The sequence below is a fragment of the Oncorhynchus nerka genome, linkage group LG8 (genome assembly GCF_034236695.1).
Source record: "Oncorhynchus nerka isolate Pitt River linkage group LG8, Oner_Uvic_2.0, whole genome shotgun sequence".
NCBI classification, from domain to species: Eukaryota; Metazoa; Chordata; class Actinopteri; order Salmoniformes; family Salmonidae; genus Oncorhynchus; species Oncorhynchus nerka.
This window is the reverse complement of record NC_088403.1, coordinates 43461132-43484081: the sequence shown is the minus strand read 5'-3', so window position 1 is coordinate 43484081 and position 22950 is coordinate 43461132. Positions and strand designations below refer to the sequence as shown.

The window sequence follows — 22950 nt, the reverse complement described above, 5'->3', positions numbered from 1 at the left end:
GTCATTTTCAGTTTATAACCTGTGGTAAACTGTATTGTGTTCGGTACTCTCGAGAATAAACGCTACTGATTGATTTTGAGACTGGTCTCTGTCCATTTTATGCAAATAAGGGTCTTACAAATTCTTAGGAGTGGACAGAGTGTTTAATTGAATTGGTTAAATAAAACATAAAGGAATTTAATTCCTGTAACAAAACGGCAGATTTTTTTATGGAATATCTACATTGACGTACTTCTAGACAGAGTTGCAAAGAAAAAGCCATATCTCAGATTGGCCAATAAAAATAAAAGATTAAGGTGGGCAAAATAACTCTTTAATGAAGCTGCCGGTTGGGTACTTGTGAGGCAAACTGAAATGATACACCCACACAGACAGCATGGTGAAGAAGGTGCAACAGCGCCCCTTCAACCTCAGGAGGCTGAAGAATTTTGTCTTGTCACCGAAAACACTCACAAACTTTTACAGATGCACAGTCAAGAGCATCCTGTCGGCCTGCATCAAGGCCTGGTATGGCAACTGCTCCACCCACAACCATAAGGCTCTCCAGAGGGTAGTGCGGTCTGCACAACGCATCACCGGGGACAAACTACCTGCCCTCCAGGACACCTACATCACCCGATGTCACAGGAAGGCCAAAAAGATCATCAAGGACAACAACCACCTGAGCCACTGCCGGGTCACCCCGCTATCATCCAGAAGGCGAGGTCAGTACAGGTGCATCAAAGCTGGGACTGAGAGACTGAGAAACAGCTTCTATCTCAAGGTCATTAGACTGGTAAACAGCCATCACTAACATTGAGTGGCTACTGCCAACATACAGACTCAAATCTCTAGCCACCTTAATAATTAATAATTGGATGTAATAAATGTATCACTAGATACTTTAAACAATGTCACTTTATATAATGTTTATATACCCTATATTACTAATCTCATATGTATATACTGTACTCTATACCATCTACCTGATCTTGCCTATGCCACAAAGCCATCGCTCATCCATATATTTATATGTACATATTCTTATTCATCCCTTTACACTTGTGTGTATAATAAGGTAGTTGTTGTGAAATTGTTAGATTACTTGTTAAATATTACTGCACTGTCGGAACTAGAAGCACAAACATTTCACTGCACTCGCATTAACATCTGTTAACCATGTGTATATGACCAATAAAATTTGATTTGATTTGTTGTTGTCATGTTGTGTTGCTACCATGCTGTGTTGTCATGTGTTGCTGCCTTGCTATGTTGTCTTAGGTCTCTCTTTATGTAGTGTTGTCTCTCTTGATGTGATGTGTGTTTTGTCCTATATATATATTGTATTTGTTGTTTTTTTACATCCAGGCCCTCATCCCCGCAGGAAGCCTTTTGCCTTTTGGTAGGCTGTCATTGTAAATAATATTTTTTCTTAACCTCTTGAAACTAGGTTGTAAATAAGAATTTTTATTAACTGACTTGCCTAGTTAAATAAAAAATTGAGTCCTGTTCCTTGAAAGCGACAGGTTTGGCTTCTGTTTGGGGTATGTACGTACAGTCACTGTGGGGACGACGTCATCGATACATTTACATTTAAGTCATTTAGCAGACGCTCTTATCCAGAGCGACTTACAAATTGGTGCACTTATCAATGAAGCCAGTGACTGATGTGATGTACTCCTAAATGCCATCGGAAGAATCCTGGAATATATTCCAGTCTGTGCTAGCAAAACAGTCCGGTAGCTTCGCATCTGCTTCATCTGACTACTTTTTTATTGATCGAGTCACTGGTGCTTCCTGCTTTCATTTTTGCTTGTAAGCAGGAATCAGGAGAATATAATTATAGTCAGATTTACCAAATGGAGGGTGAGGGAGAGCTTTGTACGCGTCTCCGTGTGTGGAGTAAAGGTGGTCTAGAGATTTTTTCCCTCTGGTTGCACTTTCAACATGCTGGTAGAATTGAGGTAAAACGGATTTAAGTTTCTCTGCAATAAAGTCCCGGGCCACTAGGAGCATCGCCTCTGGATGAGCATTTTCCTGTTTGTTTATGGTGGGACACAGCTCATTTAGTGCGGTCTTAGTGCCAGCATCGGTCTGTGGTGGTATGTAGGCAGCTACGAAAAATACAGATGAAAACTCTCTAGGTAGATAGTGTGGTCTATAGCATATCATGAGATACTCTACCTCAGGCGAGCAAAACCTTGAGACTTCCTTAGATATCGTGCACCAGCAGTTGTTTACAAATATACATAGACCGTCACCCCTTGACTTACCAGAGGCTGCTGTTCTTTCGTGCCGATACAGTGTGTAACCCGCCAGCTGCATGTTATTCATGTCATCGTTCAGCCACAACTTGGTAAAACATAATATATTACAGTTTTTAATGTCCTGTTGGTAGGATATACTTGCTTTTAGTTTGTCCAATTTATTATCCAGCGATTGTACGTTGGCCAATAGGACCGATGGCAAAGGCAGATTAGCTACTCGTCGACAGATCCTCACAAGGCACCCGATCTCCTTTTGTCTTTTTCTCCTGCAAATGACGGGGATGAGGGCCTGTTCAGGTATTTGATTTTGAGAAATCATGGAAATGTATTTTTTGTCCTTCTGAATCCCTGCCTATTTTTTGTCCTTCTGTCTGTTTTTATCCTTCTGAATTTTTTTTTTTTTTACCTTTATTTAACTAGGCAAGTCAGTTAAGAACAAATTCTTATTTTCAATGATGGCCTAGAAACAGTGGGTTAAACTGCCTGTTCAGGGGCAGAACAACAGATTTGTACCTTGTCAGCTCAGGGATATGAACTTGCAACCTTCTGGTTACTAGTCCAACACTGTAACCACTAGGCTACCCTGCCACCCCAATACCTGTCTGTTTTTTGTCCTTCTGAATACCTGTCTGTTTTTTGTCCTTCTGAATACCTGTCTGTTTTTAGATGTCTGTTTTTTGTCCTTCAGAATAAAAGGAAAGGGAAAGGGAACACCAATACCTTCCTGTTTGACAGTCACTTTTTACAGTGGAGTAGCACCAGGAAGAAATCTTTACTATTGTTTGTGTTTCTTCAAGTATTGTGATGCAATGTTATAATGTGTGTCAATGTAGCTCAGTGGTGAAATGGAGTGGAAAGAGTTAATACATCAGGAAGTTCCCATACATACACTATCCCACTGTATGAAGGGGAGGGGCTTAAGCAATTGATTGGAACACAGCAGAACCTAGATAACTCTACTCTGTCACCTGAGGGCAAACCCTTGGCTGCCAAGGTAAGTGACAACTTTGATGAGGATAAGTTTAGTTTCAAGGAAGAGGTTATGACTTTACACCGAGGCAAGAATTAAGTAGAGAGAAACTCTTCAATGCAGTTATTTCCTATTGACTCTAACCTAAAACGCTGGGTTGGCTGTCACAGTACACTGGTTTCCTGCTCTGAGTATGGGCTATGATGACTCTTTGTACTTTGACCGCTGATGTTTTTCACAGACAGCTGATAAGGCACAAGGGCTGTATTCACTAAGAATCAAACAGGTCGAAACGGGGAGGGACTAACCTGAACTTTTCCAATAAGAAACGCTAGATTTCAAAGAAAAAATTTCTGCTATGGTGTGCACTAATGAATACACCCCGGGGCTGAGTTTTAAGGTCATGGTTTGTCGCTAAAGCAACTGCATGCAGGGAGCTACACTATAACTGTTTGATTTACTTTCTCTGAAGCATAGTGTTTTACATGGGATTATAATACATTTTAGATTTTTTTTTTAATGATCAAATTAGGGAGTATTTGATTCCATTTACAGCCGAAATACATTTGAAAGACTGCTTGGGCTATTTTGGGCTGCCTTTCTGAAACGGTGTTTGATCCCATCTGTTCTATCTGAAGACATGCCTTCTTCAGGCGATATACTATCTGAAGAGCAGTTCCAGTGCTCTATCTGCCTGGATGTCTTCACTGAGCCAGTCTCCATCCCATGTGGCCACAGTTTCTGCATGGCCTGTATAAAGAGACACTGGGATAGCAGTGATGCCTGCTATTGTCCCAAATGTAAGAGGGTGTTTGCGGGACGCCCTGATCTCCTTGCGAACTCATTCGCTAAAGACATTTCAGAAAAGATCAGGACGAACAGACGGAACGGAATCAAGCAATCGGATGCCAAATCCGGAGGCGTGCACTGTGATGTCTGCATGGGGAGAAAGCTCAAGGCCCTGAAGTCCTGCCTGGTGTGCCTGACTTCTTACTGTGAGACTCACCTGGAGCCTCATCAGAGAGTGATGACTCTGAAGAGACACAAGCTGGTGGACCCTGTGGAGAAGCTGGAGGACAGGATGTGTAAGAAGCATCAGAGACTCCTGGAGCTGTTCTGTAGGAGTGACCAGAGATGTGTGTGTGTGCTCTGCACGGAGACGGAGCACAGGGCTCACGACACCGTTCCAGCGGAGAGAGAGAGTACGGCCAAGAAGGTAATGCTCTGATTATTCTTTCATTTAGACTAAATCTCATATGTATTTTTAGCCAAGATAAATTCCTATGTTCCTGATTTTCATTCGGAATCTGATTCCAATTCTGGTTCCATTTCTGGTTTCAATTCTGGTTCTTCATCTGATTCTGATTGACAGGCTCAGATGAAGAAAACTGAAGCAGAGGTGCAGCAGATGATCCAGGCCAGATTGAAGAAGTTGGATGAGATCAAACACTCAGTCAAACTTAGCAGAGTGAGTCCTTATGTTGAGCATCTTGTTATCTACTATCACTGATTCAGTTCCATAGGCACACCCGAATGTGACTGTTTTCTACAGTATTTCCTTGTTGTCATCAAGCAAGTTCGAAGAAAGAAATAGAGGGCAATGTGCACAACGTCAATGTTAATTTCTGGGTGGGGTACCATAGGGTTCAACTCTCGGCCTAACTGTTTTCAAATGTATGTTATTTGATCAGATAAATTCAAAGAAAGAGATAGAGGATGGAGTGCAGGTCTTCACCGCTCTGGTGCGCTCCATCGAGAGAAGCCAGGCTGAGCTCATCGAGTTGATCGAGGAGAAGCAGTCAGCAGCAGAGAGGCGAGCTGAAGGGCTCGTCAAAGAGCTGGAGCAGGAAATCACTGAGCTACAGAGGAGAAGCACTGAGCTGGAGCAGCTCTCACACACCGAGGACCACCTCCACCTCCTAAAGGTCAGTGTCCCTCTCTTAAGTTGAATTTTCACCTACTCCCTCATTTCCATCAATGAATGACGAAATGAAAATCCGACTTAAGTGGAAGTTAGGATTCACCTCACTGTCAACATCAGAGGATGTTGTCTGGAAGTGTTTCTCCTGTTTCCCATGGTAGATTTTTCCATGCCTGTGCACCCCTCCACCCACCAAGGACTGGTCTGAGATCAGTGTTCACTCTGACCTGTGTTTGGGGAATGCGAGGAGAGCTGTATCTCTTCTGGAGGAGACAGTGGAGACCGCAAAAAACAAACTGTCAATTAAAGGTCGTTGTCATCATCTGTCTTCTCACTACATTTATGAAATCCATTGTAAAACGTACATTTTTATGTTGTGTTTTCTGTGGTTCCTTACCTTGCAGAGCATGAAAAGATACAGCTGTGTGCAGGTAAAAGTTTTCTTTGGTGTTGGAAATGGAAATGTATCATTTGAATTAATACTTTTTCTCTTCATTGTTCAGCTGTTGCTTCCGTGATGGTGATTCCCTAGAAGAATGGCCATGCAGTACAAATATAACAGAATCATTTGAACGTTGACACATGTAAATGTTCAATGTGTTTAATGTTATATGCCAATGTTGTTACCTTTTGACCCTGTAAATTAGAGCACCAAAGAAGAAAATGGACAATAACATTTTGTTTTCTTATCTATTTTCTGTCTCCTCAAAGTTGACGTATCCCTGGACCCGAGCACTGCCAACCCCTGGCTGGTCGTGTCTGAAGATGGTAAGCAAGTCTGGGACGGGGACATGGAGCCGAGCCTCCTGAACGGCCCTCAACGATTCGACACGGCACCCTGTGTCCTTGCCAAGGACGGCTTTGCCACCGGGAGGCACTACTGGGAGGTCGAGGTGGGTTTGTACTGAAATGAAAAGGAAAAAGCATGTTATATACGTTGTTTAATTGATGTAGGTCTATCAGACTGAAACATTGGTTAAAATGCATAAAATCTGTGGGGCATCAAGATCTGGAGATTCTTTTATTTTTCAGTGTACAGTTTTTTTCCATACCCCAAGTAATACTGTAGGTATAGGTAAGCCTATAGGCACCTTACCTTTAAGTATTGGTAAAGCTACTGGACTATAGGGGTGTGGTTTATACTTTTTTCAATTGGTCAAGGTCGGAGACAAGACGGCTTGGGACCTGGGTGTGGCCAAGGAGTCCATCAACAGGAAGGGCATGGTCACACTGAGCCCTGAGGACGGCTATTGGACGATATGTTTGAGGAGAGGAAGTGAGTACAGAGCATGTGAGGGACAGTCGGTGTTGCTCCACTTCAGAGAGAAACCACGGAAGGTTGGGGTGTTTGTGGATTACGAGGAGGGGAAGGTGTCGTTTTATAATGTAACCGACAGGTCTCATATTTATTCGTTCACGGGCTACCAGTTTACTGAGAGGGTGATCCCTTTGCTCAACCCAGATATGCGTGACAGCGGGAACAACATATCACCGCTCATTATACGTCCTGTTGGTGTTTTCAATGGAGGTGGTAGTTTGGATGATGACATAACAATATGAAATTGACTTTGTCATGGACAATACATTTCATTTTGAAAGTGTCCTAAAGAGGAAAATAGAAAACCAAATGGACTTAAATTGCCATGGACTAAAATTGATAAATGGGTTATAGAAAGATTCAGTAAGATTCACTCCATTTAATTTTGTTGAATTCAATTAAATTATGAATGCTCTTTTAAATGCAGATAGGTTGTGTTTTATTTATTTATATTTTATGTCATTGTCTGAGAAGAAGACAGAAGTTAATGCAACTATCCAAACCAATCTTTATTAGCTCATGTCATTAGCAACGGTCATCAATTTTTTTTTTTTTTTTACTATTTGAATGAATGTAACAGTTGTACAATAGATGAAGATATTCCAAACTTTTCAAATCCCTCATATACTGACTGAATAAAACATTGTTCTAGCATGGACAAATCGTTTATAGATTTGGGGTATTTAGGTTGGAATTCAGGTATTCAATGTACTGTAAAATGTTTTTTAAAATATATACGTTGTGAAAAATATATCTATATGTGCCTCATTTGCATACACTATCTATACACTATATGTATTTGCATACATTAATAAATTAATATAAAGGGGTGGAACAGGGCTACAACCACCAAAAAATGTATCTGTCTCGTACTACCTGAGCTGTCTAGGCTGCCTCATTAATAATTTTGTCACATTTTATTACATAATTTAATAAGTGTGTCAAGAGAAGGATGATGTAGTAACCAAAAAAGGGTTAAACAAATCAAAATTGGTAAAAGACAAAGTCCATATTACGGCAAGAGCAGCTCAAAAAAAGCAAAGAGAAATTACAGTCCATAATTTCTTCAAGACATGAAGGTCAGTCAATCTGGAAAATTTCAAGAACTTTTAAAGTTTCTTCAACTGCAGTTGCAAAAACCATCAAGCGCTATGATGAATCTGGCTCTCATGAGGAAGGAAGACCCAGAGTTACCTCGGCTGCAGAGGATACGTTCATTAGAGTTACCAGCCTCAGAAATTGCAGCCCAAATAAATGCTTCACAGAGTTCAAGTAACAGACACATTTCAACATCAACTGTTCAGAGGAGACTGTGTGAATCAGGCCTTCATGGTCAAATTGCTGCAAAAAACACTACTAAAGGACACCAATAATAAGAAGAGACTTGCTTGGGCCAAGAAACACGAGAAATGGACATTAGACCAGTGGAAATCTGTCCTTTGGTCTGATGAGTCTAAATTTGAGGTTTTTGGTTCCAACCGCTGTGTCTTTGTGAGACGCAGAGTAGGTGAACGGATGTTCTCCTCGTGTGTGGTACCCTACCGTGAAGCATGGAGGAGGAGGTGTGATGGTGTGGGAGTACTTTGCTGGTGACATTGTCAGTGATTTATTTAGAATTCAAGGCACACTTAACCAGCATGGCTACCACAGCATTCTGCAGGGAAACACCATCCCATCTGGTTTGCGCTTAGTGGAACTGTCATTTGTTTTTCAACAGGACAATGACCCAACACACCTCCAGGCTGTGTAAGGGCTATTTGACCAATAAGGAGAGTGATAGAGTAGTGCATCAGATGACTTGGCTTCCACAATCACCCGACCTCAAACCAATTGAGATGGTTTGGAATGAGTTGGACCGCAGAGTGAAGGAAAAGCAGCCAACAAGTGTTCAGCTTATGTGGGAACTCCTTCAAGACTGTTGGAAAAGCATTCCAGGTGAAGCTGGTTGAGAGAATGCCAAGAGTGTGAAAAGCTGTCATCAAGGCAAATGGTGGCTACTTTGAAGAATCTCAAATATAAAATAGTTTTTGATTTGCTTAACACTTTTTTGGTTACTACATGATCCCATATGTGTTATTTCATAGTTTTGATGTCTTCACTATTATTCTACAATGTATAAAATTATAAAAAATAAAGAAATACCCTTGAATGAGTAGGTGTGTCCAAACATTTGACTGGTAGTGTACGTTTGCGAGATCAGACATAATATTACTATAATTCGAGTGCTCATTTTTGGAAGATGCTTTCATCTACAAACCTTTCAACTGTATTATATCTTACTTTTTCAATTGCACAAAGAATTAACACCCACCAAAATAAAGTTATCTTTCTTCTCTTTCTTGTGATGTAACTGTCGAGCAAAGCGTTTAGCGCTCTTATCGATGCAACAGAAAGCCAATGTATTCCATTGAGCCCATTTTAGCCATTGCCGGAGTGTGTTTGACAGGTCATTACAAATGTTTCCACAATCGTTATGTTAACAGGAAAACACTAATGTTACAAGCAAGAGTGGGAAAGATTTAAGTGACACATGGATTTTAAAAGCAATCAATCCACTGAGATGTAGGTGCAGTAGCAATTTTAGCATGTATATCTTGGTGTGGCAAAACAAACAAAAAGATATGCATGCCAGCAAAGCCACTACAAAACACAACACTAAACAGTACATTAATTGCACTATAATGGTGACAAACGGTGCCCACCAACTGTTAGAGCCTACATAAAGCTGTCCCAACACCTTATCACTGCTACACCTGGCTATCAGCGGAGCCTTGTCTGGCAGCGAAACAGTTAATTCAGCCTCATTTACTGCCTTTTAAAAAAACATACCTGATATGGCTGACTTGTTTAAACAAATGTGGTTTCTACTGACAATTGAGATGTACAAACTATGGCATAAGGGAACGATGAGCGGACAAGAGGCAATCCGTAATGTAGATTAAGACATTAATGAGCAAGCTAGGACGGACGTAGTGAATATAACTATTTGTTCAGCACTTTTGAAATGTACAGCGACAGAATTCAGGACATGGCCCGTTCTTACCTTATTCTCCCTGTACACCAAGTCAGAACCGTAGGGTAAATAACAGAAGCAGGCAATGAAAGCTCTTACACTATTCAATGGTAACATTTCTCTAAAACAGGCTATAGGCTACATGTGCACCACCAAGTCAGAACAGTAGGTGAAATCAAGACCAGAAAAGGGACCAACTTATTATCAAGAGGCACATGGGCTTCTAACAGGTATACACTTAGTATTACTTTCTTTGCTACGGTATACATATCTCCCTGACATATTACATAATTTATGCAGCAACATACAATACATTTTTGGAGCTGTGTTCACTTCCTTCCAAACAACTCATTGTTGAATTTGCGATTTCCAACTTGTTGTGAAATGTTTATGTCCATGATACGTTTTATCTATAATTTCTCTTCATTATTTATCATCATATGACAAGGATTGAAATGGATTTGCCAGGAGATTGTTGACTTGATTCATGATGACGACTGCTAGCTAAGATTTTGAAAGTATGATGTTGGCATGATCAGTCCAATCAAAACTACTGTACATATAACGTGATTTGACATCATTTTATCTGTGGCCAATGACATTCCAATGTAACTCTATGGCAGCTCCCAAAGAGCTAGAATTTTCAATGTCTACCCTTAGACTTTGCAGTGACGTAGTGTCCCCAGTGACAGAACACTGAGTCAGTCACGGTGCAACGCTCCGTATTTTCTGCTGGCTTGCCCAACCACCACAGAAAGCACTGAGCTAGGATGAAACACCTGCATTTTGGAGCTGCCTAACTCAAGAAAACAAAAAAAGAGACCATGTTTGTGCATATAGCCTAGCTCAGAATGTATTAACTCGATGACATCATTTTTATTTACATTGTTTGCGAATTGATATGTTACATGTATTAATATTTATACTTTTTTTGCTAAAAATGTGGGGCTCAAAACAGGTTCTGCCCCACCTGCTTTTAATGACGGGTTGCCACTGATTAGGTGATTATGTGGATGTTGCACCCCTCAAACACAGGAAATAGATCGCTGAAAAGGAAAGATCCTCAGGTGGGCGGGGCATGCATGTTGCTAATGTCATGTATCCCTCCTTCTTCCTTTCCTTCTCTCCTCCTCCCCCTTCACCTAATAACCACAAGTGCCCCTGCCCACCTCTCTTCCTCTCACCCTCTCTTCCTTGCCCAGTTGTCTGTACATATCTAGGATCAGTTTATCCTCTCCTAATCCTAACCTCAGCCAGTTAAGCCAAAACCTACAAACTGACCCCCAGTGTCTAACTTCATCCTAGACCATTCCTTCAGCCTAGCTAATCAGATTAAGACTGAGATAGGATTAGTAAAGGAGCAGGTGGGACACTAAGACTGTGTCCAAAATGGCACCCTCTTCTCTACATAGGGTCCATTCGGGCTCTGGTCAAAAGTAGTGCACTAAATAGGGTGCCATTTGGGATAAAAACTGAGACAGGCTGGAGGCTGTACACCAAGGAAGACAGAGACAGAGACAGAGAGAGAGAGAGAGAGAGAGAGAGAGAGAGAGAGAGAGAGAAAAGTGGGGGGAGGGATCCTAAGGATTAGTTCTATTGGGCTCTATCATAGTAGCTGATTTAGAGACACTTATAGTGCCTGGAAGATTGTGACGGGACAAAATGTAACCCTCAACTACTTCATTTTTTTCACAATTGGTATCGTCATCATAACATTTAACAGCATCGGCTTTGTCATCATCGACACTTCTTCTGTAACTGATTACCTGCATGCTACTGTGACGAAACAGGTAGGTGACAACACTGCTAGCTACCATACTGACACTGTGCTGTGCTCAATGAGCTGTAAAAGGAATTCAGCTTAATATCTGGGCTTGAAATGTCAGTGAAGTAGAGGTAATATGCTCAAAGGTAAGGCCCTTACTATCGTTTATGTTAAAAGTACAGAGTAAATAGGCATTATTCTTAAGATCTATTCTCTGCCATGTATGAGTCATCTGTGTGTTTTCTCCTAGCTCAGAAATGATTGTAAGGGACAACAAACATAATATTTGGAAGTCTACTGCATCATATTCTGTTGTTTATCAGGAAGCACCAAAAGAAAATGGATTCTGTGATCATACCGACCCACTACGTGTGATGTCAGTCCCATCCTCTGTGATGACATCACCACCAGAGCCCCATCTCCATAGAAATAAGCATTGTGATTGGCTGAACCTTCATTAGGACCAATCATGTCTCTGACAGTGGACGAGACAGCCGGAGATCTACCAGTGAGGGACGTAGGGCTGATGAGAGGAGGGCTAATGCCCACCGTACCAGGTAAGAAGGATGGAGTGGGGGAGAGTGAGATGGGAGGGGGTGGGGGGACAAGAGAAGAAAAGAATGTAGAAGAAATGAGTAACTGAACAAAACAGTGCATTTACATTTTAGATTCATGTCGTATAAAAGGTTAGTATCAGGAAATAAATAGATTTGATTGGAGCAATGTGGTTTAACACCCTGTCTCCTTCGCTTTCTGTCTGTCTCTCCTTTGCCAGACTCTGTGAGAGACGGAAGGTCATGGAAGAAACCACAGGTGCTCAAGTTAAAAGGTCAAACAAAACCAGGAACTCACAGATCAAAACCAGGAACTCACAGATCAAAAGGACAATGTATCTATTTCTGGGAGTTTTTCACCTCTAATCCCTTCAATATCTTTCTTCCTTCTCTTGTCTTTCTTCTCTTAGTCTCTTCCTCTCTTTTTTCTTCCCTCTCTCTTTCATCCCTCCTAATTGCATTTCTTTCTCCTCTTCTTCACTGTCAGTTTCTTCCACCTCTCACTCTCTCTTTATTCTCTCTCTCTTTCTCCCCTTTCTCTTTATTCCCTTTCTCTTTATTCCCTCTCTCTTTATTCCCTCTCTCTTTCCCCTCTTTCTCCCCTTTCTCTTTCGCTCCCCCCACACTTTTCCTCACCTCTGTTCCATTCCCTTATTTTCCCTCTCCTTCTTCCTTCTTTTTCTTCCTCCTCTCCATCAGACCGTCAGAGAGTGTTCCAGGTGCCCAGGGAGCAGCTGGAGGACCAGTGTTTCCGTCTGCAAGAGGAGAACAACCTACTGAGACAGCACACACGCACACAGGAACAGAGGCTACGCCGGTACTTTTCCAATGAGACACGGTTCTTTTTGTTCTGCATTACATAACATTTTGCTACGCTGTGCCCTAATCAACACAACCCAGCTGAACCAGACCACCCAGTGTATATCCTCCATGTCCTCTCTCCTCAGGATGTCCACCAAGTTGATGCGTCTAAGGGAGGGGCGTCCGGGTGAGGCCGGTACCAGGGTCAGGGAGGGGGACATGGAGGACATGATCCAGGAGCTGGAGGCGCGTGTGGCCACCTTGGAGAGCCAGAAGGGGGCACTGCAGAGCAAACTCAGCATGGCCAGGCAGCACATCATGGACCTGGGGCCTGGACGGAGTTACCACAGACACAGAGGTACTTAGCTGTCTGTGTAACTATAGAGCGATATTTTGAGTAATCTTTGTGAAAATAATTTTACACAATATTGTTTATGAAATTATATTTATTGTCCTCCCTCCCTGTACGTCATCACTGATGTGACATGACTAAATCTCCACCTGGTACAGCCAGAAGAGGAGTGGCCAACCCTCAGAGCTTTGTTCCTCTCTAGGTTTCTTCCTAGATTCCTGCCTTCTAGGGATTTTCTTCCCGAGCCACTGTGCTTCTGCATCTGCATTGCTTGCTCCTCGAGTTTTAGGCTGGGTTTCTGTATATCACTTTGTGACAACTGCTGGTGTAAAAAGGGCTTTATTAAATACATTTGACTGATTGAGTAAAGGAGTGAAAGCTATCCAGTGGATCCTCTGTAGGCTTTCACTGATCCAATCACATATCCAATCATACACCTTTCCCCTTTCTCCTTTCAGGGCGGGGAATGGATGGGCAGGGAGGAGTCACACGAGCAGCACAGACAGCTCCGCCCCACTACGGCCTCAGCCTGGAGGACACCAGAGGAGAGACAGAGAAATTGTAAGGAGAGAGCGAGGGAGAGGGAGAGAGTGGGTGTGTGTGTGCACGCAAGAGACCATGAGAAAAAAAACAGTTGAGTAGAGAAGCAAGTGTCCAACATTCGTCCAACGTTCTTCCTTCCACCCCTCCACCACTGTACCACTACTAAACAGACATACGCTCCTCGGGTCTGTGAGTGAATGCCTGTCTGCATAAGAACAGACCATTACAATTGCAAATCACTCTGATGTAGAGCTGGGCAAGCAACCCATGAGGCAGATCATAGGCCATGTTCCAATATCCACACAAGCAAACCACTTAGAACACATGCTTAATTTAATACATTGCTTTATTCTAAGTGGTATTACTATGAAACCACATCAATTTCCTAACAGTACACTAACAGACCCATAGATGACAATGCTTTGCTGTGAGGCCTGTGTGATCTTGCCTTACCAGAAGCATAACTACTCCTCTTTCCTCCCCCTCCTATATTTCTCCGTCTTCTTTCCTCTTTGATCTAGCAGGTCCAGTGTGATCGAGACCCAGAAGGTGAGGGTGACAGAACTGGAGCAGGCTGCCCAGTCCCTGAGAGACACACTTGGGGAGAAAGAGAGAGAGATAGAGGACAGTATGAAAGAGATGAGGAGACAACAGGCCAACGGACACAGGTGGGGGCAGTTCACACACACACACACCGTGCTTTTACACCTGCATTGTTTGCTGTTTGGGGTTTTAGGCTGGGTTTCTGTACAGCACTTTGAGATATCAGCTGATGTACGAAGGGCTATATAAATAAATTTGATTTGATTTGATTTGACACACACACACACACACACACACACACACACACTTACCCATTCCTACTTCTTAGCACACCTCTGAGCTGTAGTATGTTGTGAATCTGAACGATGACCTTTTCCTTCTCCAGGATCACTATAAAGGACAATGTGGACGTGATCCGCCTGCAGAAGCATCTGTCAGACAAGAGCGCTGCCCTGCGTGTCAGCCAGGAGAAGTTCAACGTGTTGCAAGAGGTGGGGGGGCTCTCTCTACCTCGTTCATCCTTCTTTCACTTCATCATGATGAGAAACTGACAACTTCTACCTTGTTCTTTCTTTTTCTCCCCCTCTCTTTACCCCCCCCCCCCCCCCCCCCATTTCTAGGCTTATGAAGCTCAATTGGAAGAGGTAGTAAGAGAAACCTTCAGTGTGACTATGAACAATCAATCAATAACATGAAAGAACTTGTATTCACCGTCTAATATTCCCTATGTCCGCTAAAGGGTCAGAGGTCACTGAAGGAGAGCCAGGGGGCATTGCTGGAGAAGGTAGAGGAGCTGAGTGAACAGCTGAAACAAGAGAGACAGAGAGCGCTGACACTGGAGGGACAGCTCACCGCTGCCACTCTTTCCATGCAAGCCCTCGAGGAGGTATTGCAACGAGTCTGCAAGTAGGGGTGGAGGAAGTAGGTAGAAGTTGTCCCTCCCTACCCATTGATACAAGGCCAAATACTTCTAACTGCATACTATTCCATTCAGTTCCAAGAGAGAGTGTCAGACCTGGAAGGAGAGAAGAACCTACTGAAGGACAGCTATGATACACTCCTGGAGAGGTGAGGAATTAATTAACTATCGTAAATGGACTGACACTGTTTCTGTCTTTCTCTTTCTTCACCTGCCCACCTCTCTCTCTCTCTCTCTCTCTCTCTCTCTCTCTCTCTCTCTCTCTCTCTCTCTCTCTCTCTCTCTCTCTCTCTCTCTCTCTCGTGCTCTCTCTCTCTCCTTCTCAGCACTTTATCTGCCCACTGTCATGTGGAGGAGAAGGTGGATAGAGAGAGAGAGAGGGAAAAAGATAGGGAGAGAGAGAAAGAGGAGATCTGGAGGATGGACATAAAACGGCTTGAGGAGATTCTGCGAGTGGAGAGGGAGGAACGAGGGAGGCTGGAAGAGGAGAAAGAAAGGTTGCAACTGGACAAAGAGAGGATAGAGGAACAACAGGAGAGGGAGAGAGGTGAAGGAGAGAGAGATTAAGTTCAATACTACTTATTGGTAAAGCCAAGAGTTTCTTCTTGACCATGTGACCTGACCTAGGATGTGTTCCAAATGGTACACTGGCTATTCTCAATTTTAGTGCACTACATGGGGAATAGGGTGCCATTTGCACAAAGCTCTGGCATATAACTAGGACCTAGGGTTTTTCCCGGTCAGGTCATGTGGTCTAGGAAAACTCCTTACTTATTGGGTATCAATTGTGTTATAAATATCATAGGCAGTCTATTCTGTTGTTTGACAATTCTTTTTATATGCATTTTCATAGAGTCCGTTGAGTCGATTAGAGGAAAACATGATCGAATGGAACAGGAAGTTCTACAGTACAGACAAGAAGTGACATCACTGCAGGAGAGACTGGACTCAGTCACAAAGGTGAGAGATTATTATTGACACGAATAACATGTTAAGAATATGTTAATAACAACTTAATAATATACTGTATGTTATAAAACTGTTTTGCTCCGTTTTTCATGTCTCTCCATTCTCTCTTTTTCTTCTTTCTCCCTCCGTTTCTCTCAGGAGTTTGACATGAGTGTTGAGGACCTCAGTGAAACCTTGATACAGATTAAGGTTAGGCCCTTCTCAGATTAGTTAAATAAAGACAATATAACGAGCTAACAATATAAGAGGTCCTTTAAACCTTATTAACTTTCTCTCTTACTGTGCATTTTGAAATCCCTTTCGTAGACATTTAGGTTACAGCAGGAGGGCCGTGAGGGTCTGCAGTTCCTCGGGATTGATGGGAAGGCGGAGGACTCATCGAGAGAGCTGAGGGACCTCCAGGCATCCCAAGCAGAGACTGTGTTAGAATTACAGAAGACCAGAGACATACTGTTACTGCAGCACCGCATCAATAATGATTTGCAGGTAGGCAGATAGGCCTACCTGTTTTTCTTTTTAATTTCTATAATTGTAAAGCAATTTTGGGTCCTTGAAAAGAGATATATAAATCCCATGTATTATTATTATTATTATTCACACACACACACACACACACACACACACACACACACACACACACACACACACACACACACACACACACACACACAGACACGCATGGACGCTTGCATACACACAAAGGTAATTATAAAGGTTATCTTCAATAACCCCCTCTCCTCTGTTCTCCTTCCTATTCCTGTCCTGTCACAGGCTGAGTTGAACACAATGATAGAGAGAGCAGAAAGAGAGAGGGAGGAGACCAAGAGGAGGGTAGCGGAGAAAGATAAACTACTTGGAAGAAGAGCCTTGCAGATCAACACTTTACAAGGTACAAAGAATGTGGTAACACTTTATTTGAAGGTACACATATTAGCCACTAATTTGTAGTTTATAAGTGTGTAAATTAGTAGCTTATAAGGCCATTATAATGTCTTATTAGCCATATATTAGGTCTTAAGGAAGTGTTTTCTAATTCAAACATTATAAGTCACGTTTTACCGGCCAATCCTTAATAACCTCATTGTAAGCCAGAAGAGCATGTTACACAAGAAACACACTTTTAGTAAGCAGTCTCATTGTGGGACTCATAAGGGCATAGTACCTCAATATGTGATCCCTATCATAAAGTGTGACGACTTACAATGTTTGAATAAGATATCACTAATTCAATTCAAATGGTATCTAAATAATTATTCTTCAAAGGAATAGTCCGCTCAAAAATGATCTTTCGTATTTTTTTCATTACTCTACTGTTGATACAGTCCCAAAATGTGTTGCATGTCAGCAGTCAAGTTTTCACGATATATGACTTTAAAGAAGCAAAGCGTAATGCCGCATTCACATGCTAGTCGGAACTAGGAAACTCTTGAAATATCCTACTTTTTTTTTTCCCCCACCTTTATTTAACCAGGTAGGCTAGTTGAGAACAAGTTCTCATTTGCAACTGCGACCTGGCAAAGATAAAGAGTTGCTGATTCATTGAACGCGGCAAGTGTATAACTACAAACAGTTAGCAAGTTGGAAATGTCAGAGTTTCCTAATTCCAACTAGCACGTTACTTGCCACATCATCATCATGATGCGTTTTGCATCATATGATTCATTTTCATGATGTGGCAAGTTACGCTCTTCATTTTAAACGTCCAATATCTTGAAAACTTGACTGCTGACATGCAAAACATTTTGGGCAGAAATGAAAAAAATACATATAGTTTTTGAGTGAATTATTCCTTTAATATCAAACATTAAATTGAGCGTTATCTACTAAAGCTCAGCTCAATGAGTTTAAAATCATTTTTTTCTTCTTCTTCTTTAAAGCGCAGCTGAGGGAGTTAGCCTACAGCCCTAGGAACTACAAACGGAGCATACCACTACAGTACACCTGGCCGGGGTGGGACCAGGAAGTGGTACAGCCCATTGAAGACGACACCACTTTCTCTCAACTACGAGCGGGGGAGTCCCTTTTGGAGATCCACCTCAGGGGGGCAGCTTTCACCCCTGGAGGGCTACGGACCATGGGGGGCGCCCGGAAAGGGGCGGGGTCAAAAGATGAAGCGGTCGTGACCTTTTGCACTTACGCCCTCCTGGACTTTGAAATGCACTCCACACCCCTGGTTTCGGGAGGGCAGCCCAACTACGGGTTCACATCGAAGTACCCCCTCTCTGCCCGTGATTTGGGGAGGCTGGGGGGTCAGGGGGGAGGGGTGCTGGTGGAGCTGCACCAGGCATTGGGAGGGGTGCGTTTTGTGACCCGAGGGGGCGCAGGTGCCACTGGTTGGAGCGGTAGAGAGGAGAGGGGAGCAGGTGAGCGGACGAGTCAACATCGCAGGTAAGTCTTAGCATCACCTGGTGTCATTATATTGCAGCAACAACGGTTTCAGCTATCATGGATCAACCACTGTTATAGCCACAATTGTGGCTTTATTATGTGTTCTAATGTGCATCATTATTAGCAGACACTATGCGAGGCCATGCAAATGTGGAAACATTAGATATACAGTATACCAGTAATATGACATACTGTGTGATTGCGCCCATCACTGAGACTAACCTATTATCCCTCGAAGGCTCGGAGGGAGATGTCATAGGGATCCTGGACTTCTGGGTGCGTCTCTTCCCTCCTGCGGAGCCCGTGGACACACTGATAGAGAGAGGAGTGGACAGAATGACAGAGAGAGGAGCAGACAGACGGATAGAGAGAGGAGCAGGCCGAATGACAGAGAGAGGAGCAGACAGATGGATAGAGAGAGGAGCAGACAGGATGACAGACAGACTGATGGACAGAAGGACCATCAGTCCACAGAGACAGTGGAGCCCCATCTGGGCCCAGAGAGGTCTAGGCTTGGAGGACAGTGTGCGTGAGGTAGGCTACTGAGACAATTTTACAACAGGTCTGTCATTTAAAATCCCCAGGTTTTATAGAAATCCTAATTGGAACATTTCCTGATATCCAGCTTATTCCCTCCTGATTCCAGGAATCTTCTAACTGGCATTTCTGTAAAACCTGGGAATTTGTGGAAAGTTACCGGAATATTGTAAGCCTAGCTCTGCTCTTAAAAGACCAAAGATTCACTGGGTGGTTGAATTCATGCAGAGCACAATGTTATTTTCCACTACAGCAGGAACTATTTGACTATGGCAGAGGTATACCCAACGAGTTGGAGGTGGTGCTAGAGCATTGCGTGGGTCTAAGCGCCCGCTGGCCGGAACTACTTCCGGACTCCTACCTCATGTACCGTCTCTACGACCTGCCGCCTCACGCCTCCCCCACAATACCGTGCAGCGCCGACCCACTGTTCAACGACACGGTCAGCTACCCTCTGGCCGTGACCACTGACGTTCTGGAGTACCTAAGAGGGTGCAGTCTCTGGGTCTATGTGTTCGATGACAATGATGATCAGACTCCACCTGCTTACCTGGCCAAGACCCCCATACCACTCCGCCAGCTGGCAGCAGGACGACCTATCAGAGGTGAGAAATGACAGTTGTCATCAACCCTAATCATACCCTATCTATCACCAATTCTGTAGAGCTACAGGGTGCCCTTGATTAGATCCGTCAGGTGTCTTAGTGCTGAGTTGGAGTAAAACCCTGCAAAACCTTAAACTCTTCACATTGTTAAAGACATAATAGATCATATTGTTTCATAGAAATAAAAAGTATGTCTCACCTTCATGCTCTGACCTCTCAGGTGACTTATCCTAAAGGTCTGTGTTCCCAAACTGTGCCCCCCCTAGTTCCCAAACTCTCCGTCAACAAGAGGGGTGTGAACAGTGTGTCATGAAGCTGATCCTAGATCTGTACCTAGGGGAAACTTTGGTCGCACTCCGAAGCCATGCTTCCTGCTATACTTCGCTTCCATCTGCATCTTGCTTCCTACCTTCCTCCCTTCTTTAATTCCTTCCTTACTCTCAGGTGACTATGTTCTGAGGGACACGGGTGGCGGTCGGCGGGGGATGGTCCGCGTGTTCATACGATGGATTTACCCCTTCCAACCACCAGAGGGCAGCACCCAAAGACACAAGGAGATGGACAGGATGGAGAGAGCGATGGAGAGGAGTAGCGAGAGAGCAGAGGAACTGCCGAGGCCTATTGCCAAGCCTAGGGTGAAGGTATGGTTCACATTTCATTTTTACATAGACTGGTCACATTAATTGTTAGCATCTCCTTTCTCTTAAAACCTTTTTCTACCTCTCGTTATATTCTCCTTATTTCAGTCAAAGGCTGTTGAGCCCAGAGTGGACAGACCTGCTGCACATAAAGAGACCAACATTCAGGTATGGAACACACTTGCACACAAACAACCAACCATTGTCATCTGAATATGCAACAAAGTATTTGCTCTATTATGAGATTTGAAAAACTCAAGAGATACTGAGTTATCACTCTCTCTACTTGTTAGCCCAAGCCCCGTCCTCCACCAATCAAGCTGCGATTACCCCAACCCAACGCCCAATCAGAGCGAGCCACACCTGTGACGTCCCCGGAACCCAGTGTCGCCACACCCCTCCAATCTCCAGCGAGAAAACGGGCCACGCCTCTTAGATCACCTGCCACACTCTTGACACTTGGGACAGGTCAAGCCACGCCCTCCCAGTCGCCCACCAGGAAGCAGGCCACCCCTCTGAGGCTACCTGAGGTCAGAGGTCAGCGTTCGCCTGTGTCAGAGTTGACCCCATCTCGACCTGACTCGGCTCGTTCCACCAGGAGTTCCGCCAGTGATGATAAGAGTTATTTTAAGGTGAGTGGATATAGATAGTATAGCAAAAATTTAAATGCAGACAAGGGCCATAAGCAGTGCAGGAAAGACAATTGGGCTCCCGAGTGGCACAGCGGCCTAAGGTACAGCATCTCAGTGCTAGAGGTGTCACTACAAGACACGCTGGTTCGAATCCAGGCTGTATCACAACCAGCCGTGATTGGGAGTCCGGTTTTGGCCGTTGTTGTAAATAAGAATTGTTTTATGTCTATGTCTAGTTAAATAAAGGTAAAATATATAACGAATTATAGGGAATAATTTCAAAAGCAGGATCACATTTAAAAGGTGTGTACTAAAAGGACTAATGATTTGATCATCATATGTTTAAGAGTGAACGTTTGACACCTTTGTCTCTTCCTGCCTCTCAGGACACCCCCTCACTGGAACAGGTGTCTATGGAAGAGGAGGAAGAGGAGGAGGAGCAGGAGGAGAAAAGTGACGAAGGTGATCATTCATTACAGTGCTATCTATATCCTATTTAAGAACAATAAAGTACTCTTGTCCTGGAGTTGAATAGGAATCTCCTGATGTCATGAACAGTCATTGGTTCTACTTCCCTCTGTAGCCCAAGTGGATCGTGAGGTCATGGAATCCAGAGAATCAAGGACCTCCAACCGTAGTGACGTCCTCATTATTCCTCCATCTTCAAGGAGAATCAGAAAGGTAAGAATCAATCAATCAATTGGGTCTGGTGACTGATTGAGGTAAGAATGAGAAAAATAGAAAAATAGACATCTTACATTTTTCTCATTTTCATTGAAGTCTTTATTTCTGTGTTTCAGGGAGACAAGTTGAGAGTGGAGATTCTCTCTCTCTCTTTTGAGCCCACCTCCCGAGTGGCTCTCGATGAGTCAGTGCAGCGTGTCTATGTGGAGTACCGCCTCCTGGGAGTTCCCATGGAAACCACAGAGACACCCATGTCACTCCGTAAACCATCGGAAGGGGAGGAGATACATTACAACTTCACACGAGGTGTGTGTGTGTGTCTGTGTGTGTGTTTGGATGGGTGTAGGTGTTGATACTCAAAATCCCTGTATCACCATATATTCTTTATTTCCCTCATTCTCCCCTTCTCCCAGTCATCTATGTGGATGGCTCTGAGGCAGCCCCACTAAGACAGTACCTGTACACCATGCTGGAGGGAACTGACCCAAACCAGGGCAGGTGAGAGAGAGAGAGAGAGAGAGATGACCCCCCCCAATTTATAGTGCCACCAGCCATCACTGGATGATACCCCTGAATGTGTATGTGCCCTTTTCAATAGAGTCAATACATGCTATAATGTGTGTGTCTACCCAGGTTGAAGTTCACAGTGGTCAACGAGCCAATGGATGATGACGATGATGAGGAGTATGATGACGATGATGAGGAGTGTACCGACGTTGGCCACGCTTTCCTGGACTTACAGGAACTGCTGCTAACAGGAAATGACATCACCGAGCGGCAGATCGACAGTGAGATTCTATATTTCTATTGTTGTATATATTTCTGTGACATATTCTGTAATATCTCCTCCCTTATGCACTGCATTTCTTGCTCTACTCGCCCCTATTTCTCTACCACTCCTCTTTCTCTTCCTCTCTCCTTCTCTCCATCTCCCCCTCTCTCTCGCTCTCTCTCCCTAAATAGTTGTCAGTGTGGATGTAGAGAAAGAGGTGATGGGAAAACTCAAAGTCTCTCTGGAAGCAGCAAAGACTTTGACTGGGATATACTGGGACTATCGCCAGAAGAGAGATCAAGAGACCAAGAAGGTTGAAGAGAATGACGAGAAGGAGGAAGATAAGGAGCAAGAGGAGGAAGAGAAGGAAACATTGAAGAAAGAAGACCAAATACAAGTGATAGATTATGACATTGATGATGATGACAGTGACTTTTACTAAAAGTGGAAATATGAAAAGGATATCATGAAACAGATAGGAATTGTGGTCCCTGTGAATAGATTGTGTGACTGACAAACTGACCACTCTTAAAATAAAGACTATTGAATAACCGTAAACGTCTGACCTTGTATAATAAAACATATTACTGTCTGATAAAGTTATTCTTTTTCGGCGTGTAAACTAACAAAATACTCTATAAATAATATTTGTAGAATCTTGTAGAAATGGAGATCAAACTGCATCTAAAAAAATAGCTGCATGTTTGTTTGATCAATGAGTCCAATGGCAATGATGCTGTTTATCATCTCGTTATGATCACAGTGACTTTAATTTACTAC

General features: G+C 43.3%; 2 protein-coding genes across 3 annotated transcripts; both read left to right on the top strand.

Moving 5' to 3' along the window:
- The first annotated feature begins 3153 nt into the window (after window positions 1-3153).
- LOC115133343 (E3 ubiquitin-protein ligase TRIM39-like) lies at window positions 3154-8608 on the top strand. 2 transcript variants are annotated; one of them, XM_029666478.2, is made up of 8 exons: window positions 3154-3240; window positions 3855-4432; window positions 4589-4684; window positions 4908-5141; window positions 5299-5446; window positions 5542-5568; window positions 5849-6030; window positions 6299-8608. In XM_029666478.2, exons 2-8 carry the CDS (start codon window positions 3857-3859, stop codon window positions 6695-6697), a joined length of 1662 nt encoding a protein of 553 aa, XP_029522338.1. In that variant the 5' UTR covers window positions 3154-3240; window positions 3855-3856; the 3' UTR covers window positions 6698-8608. The 2 variants fall into 2 exon arrangements, with proteins under 2 accessions (XP_029522338.1, XP_029522339.1); XM_029666479.2 differs by lacking the exon at window positions 3154-3240 and having other exon boundaries at window positions 3247-4432.
- Window positions 8609-11022: 2414 nt separating this feature from the next.
- Window positions 11023-22724, top strand: rpgrip1 (RPGR interacting protein 1). The gene is given in 29 exon segments (XM_029666477.2): window positions 11023-11258; window positions 11557-11790; window positions 12009-12062; window positions 12487-12604; window positions 12735-12946; window positions 13399-13501; window positions 14005-14151; window positions 14412-14517; window positions 14647-14670; window positions 14766-14912; window positions 15021-15094; window positions 15272-15492; window positions 15799-15905; window positions 16053-16103; window positions 16221-16400; window positions 16686-16803; window positions 17792-18230; window positions 18232-18302; window positions 18541-18836; window positions 19093-19444; window positions 19889-20085; window positions 20191-20250; window positions 20376-20714; window positions 21101-21176; window positions 21298-21395; window positions 21515-21704; window positions 21812-21896; window positions 22032-22186; window positions 22362-22724. Coding segments are annotated over 28 exon segments (4359 nt in total). The 5' UTR covers window positions 11023-11258; window positions 11557-11702; the 3' UTR covers window positions 22613-22724.
- The last annotated feature ends 226 nt before the right edge of the window (window positions 22725-22950 follow it).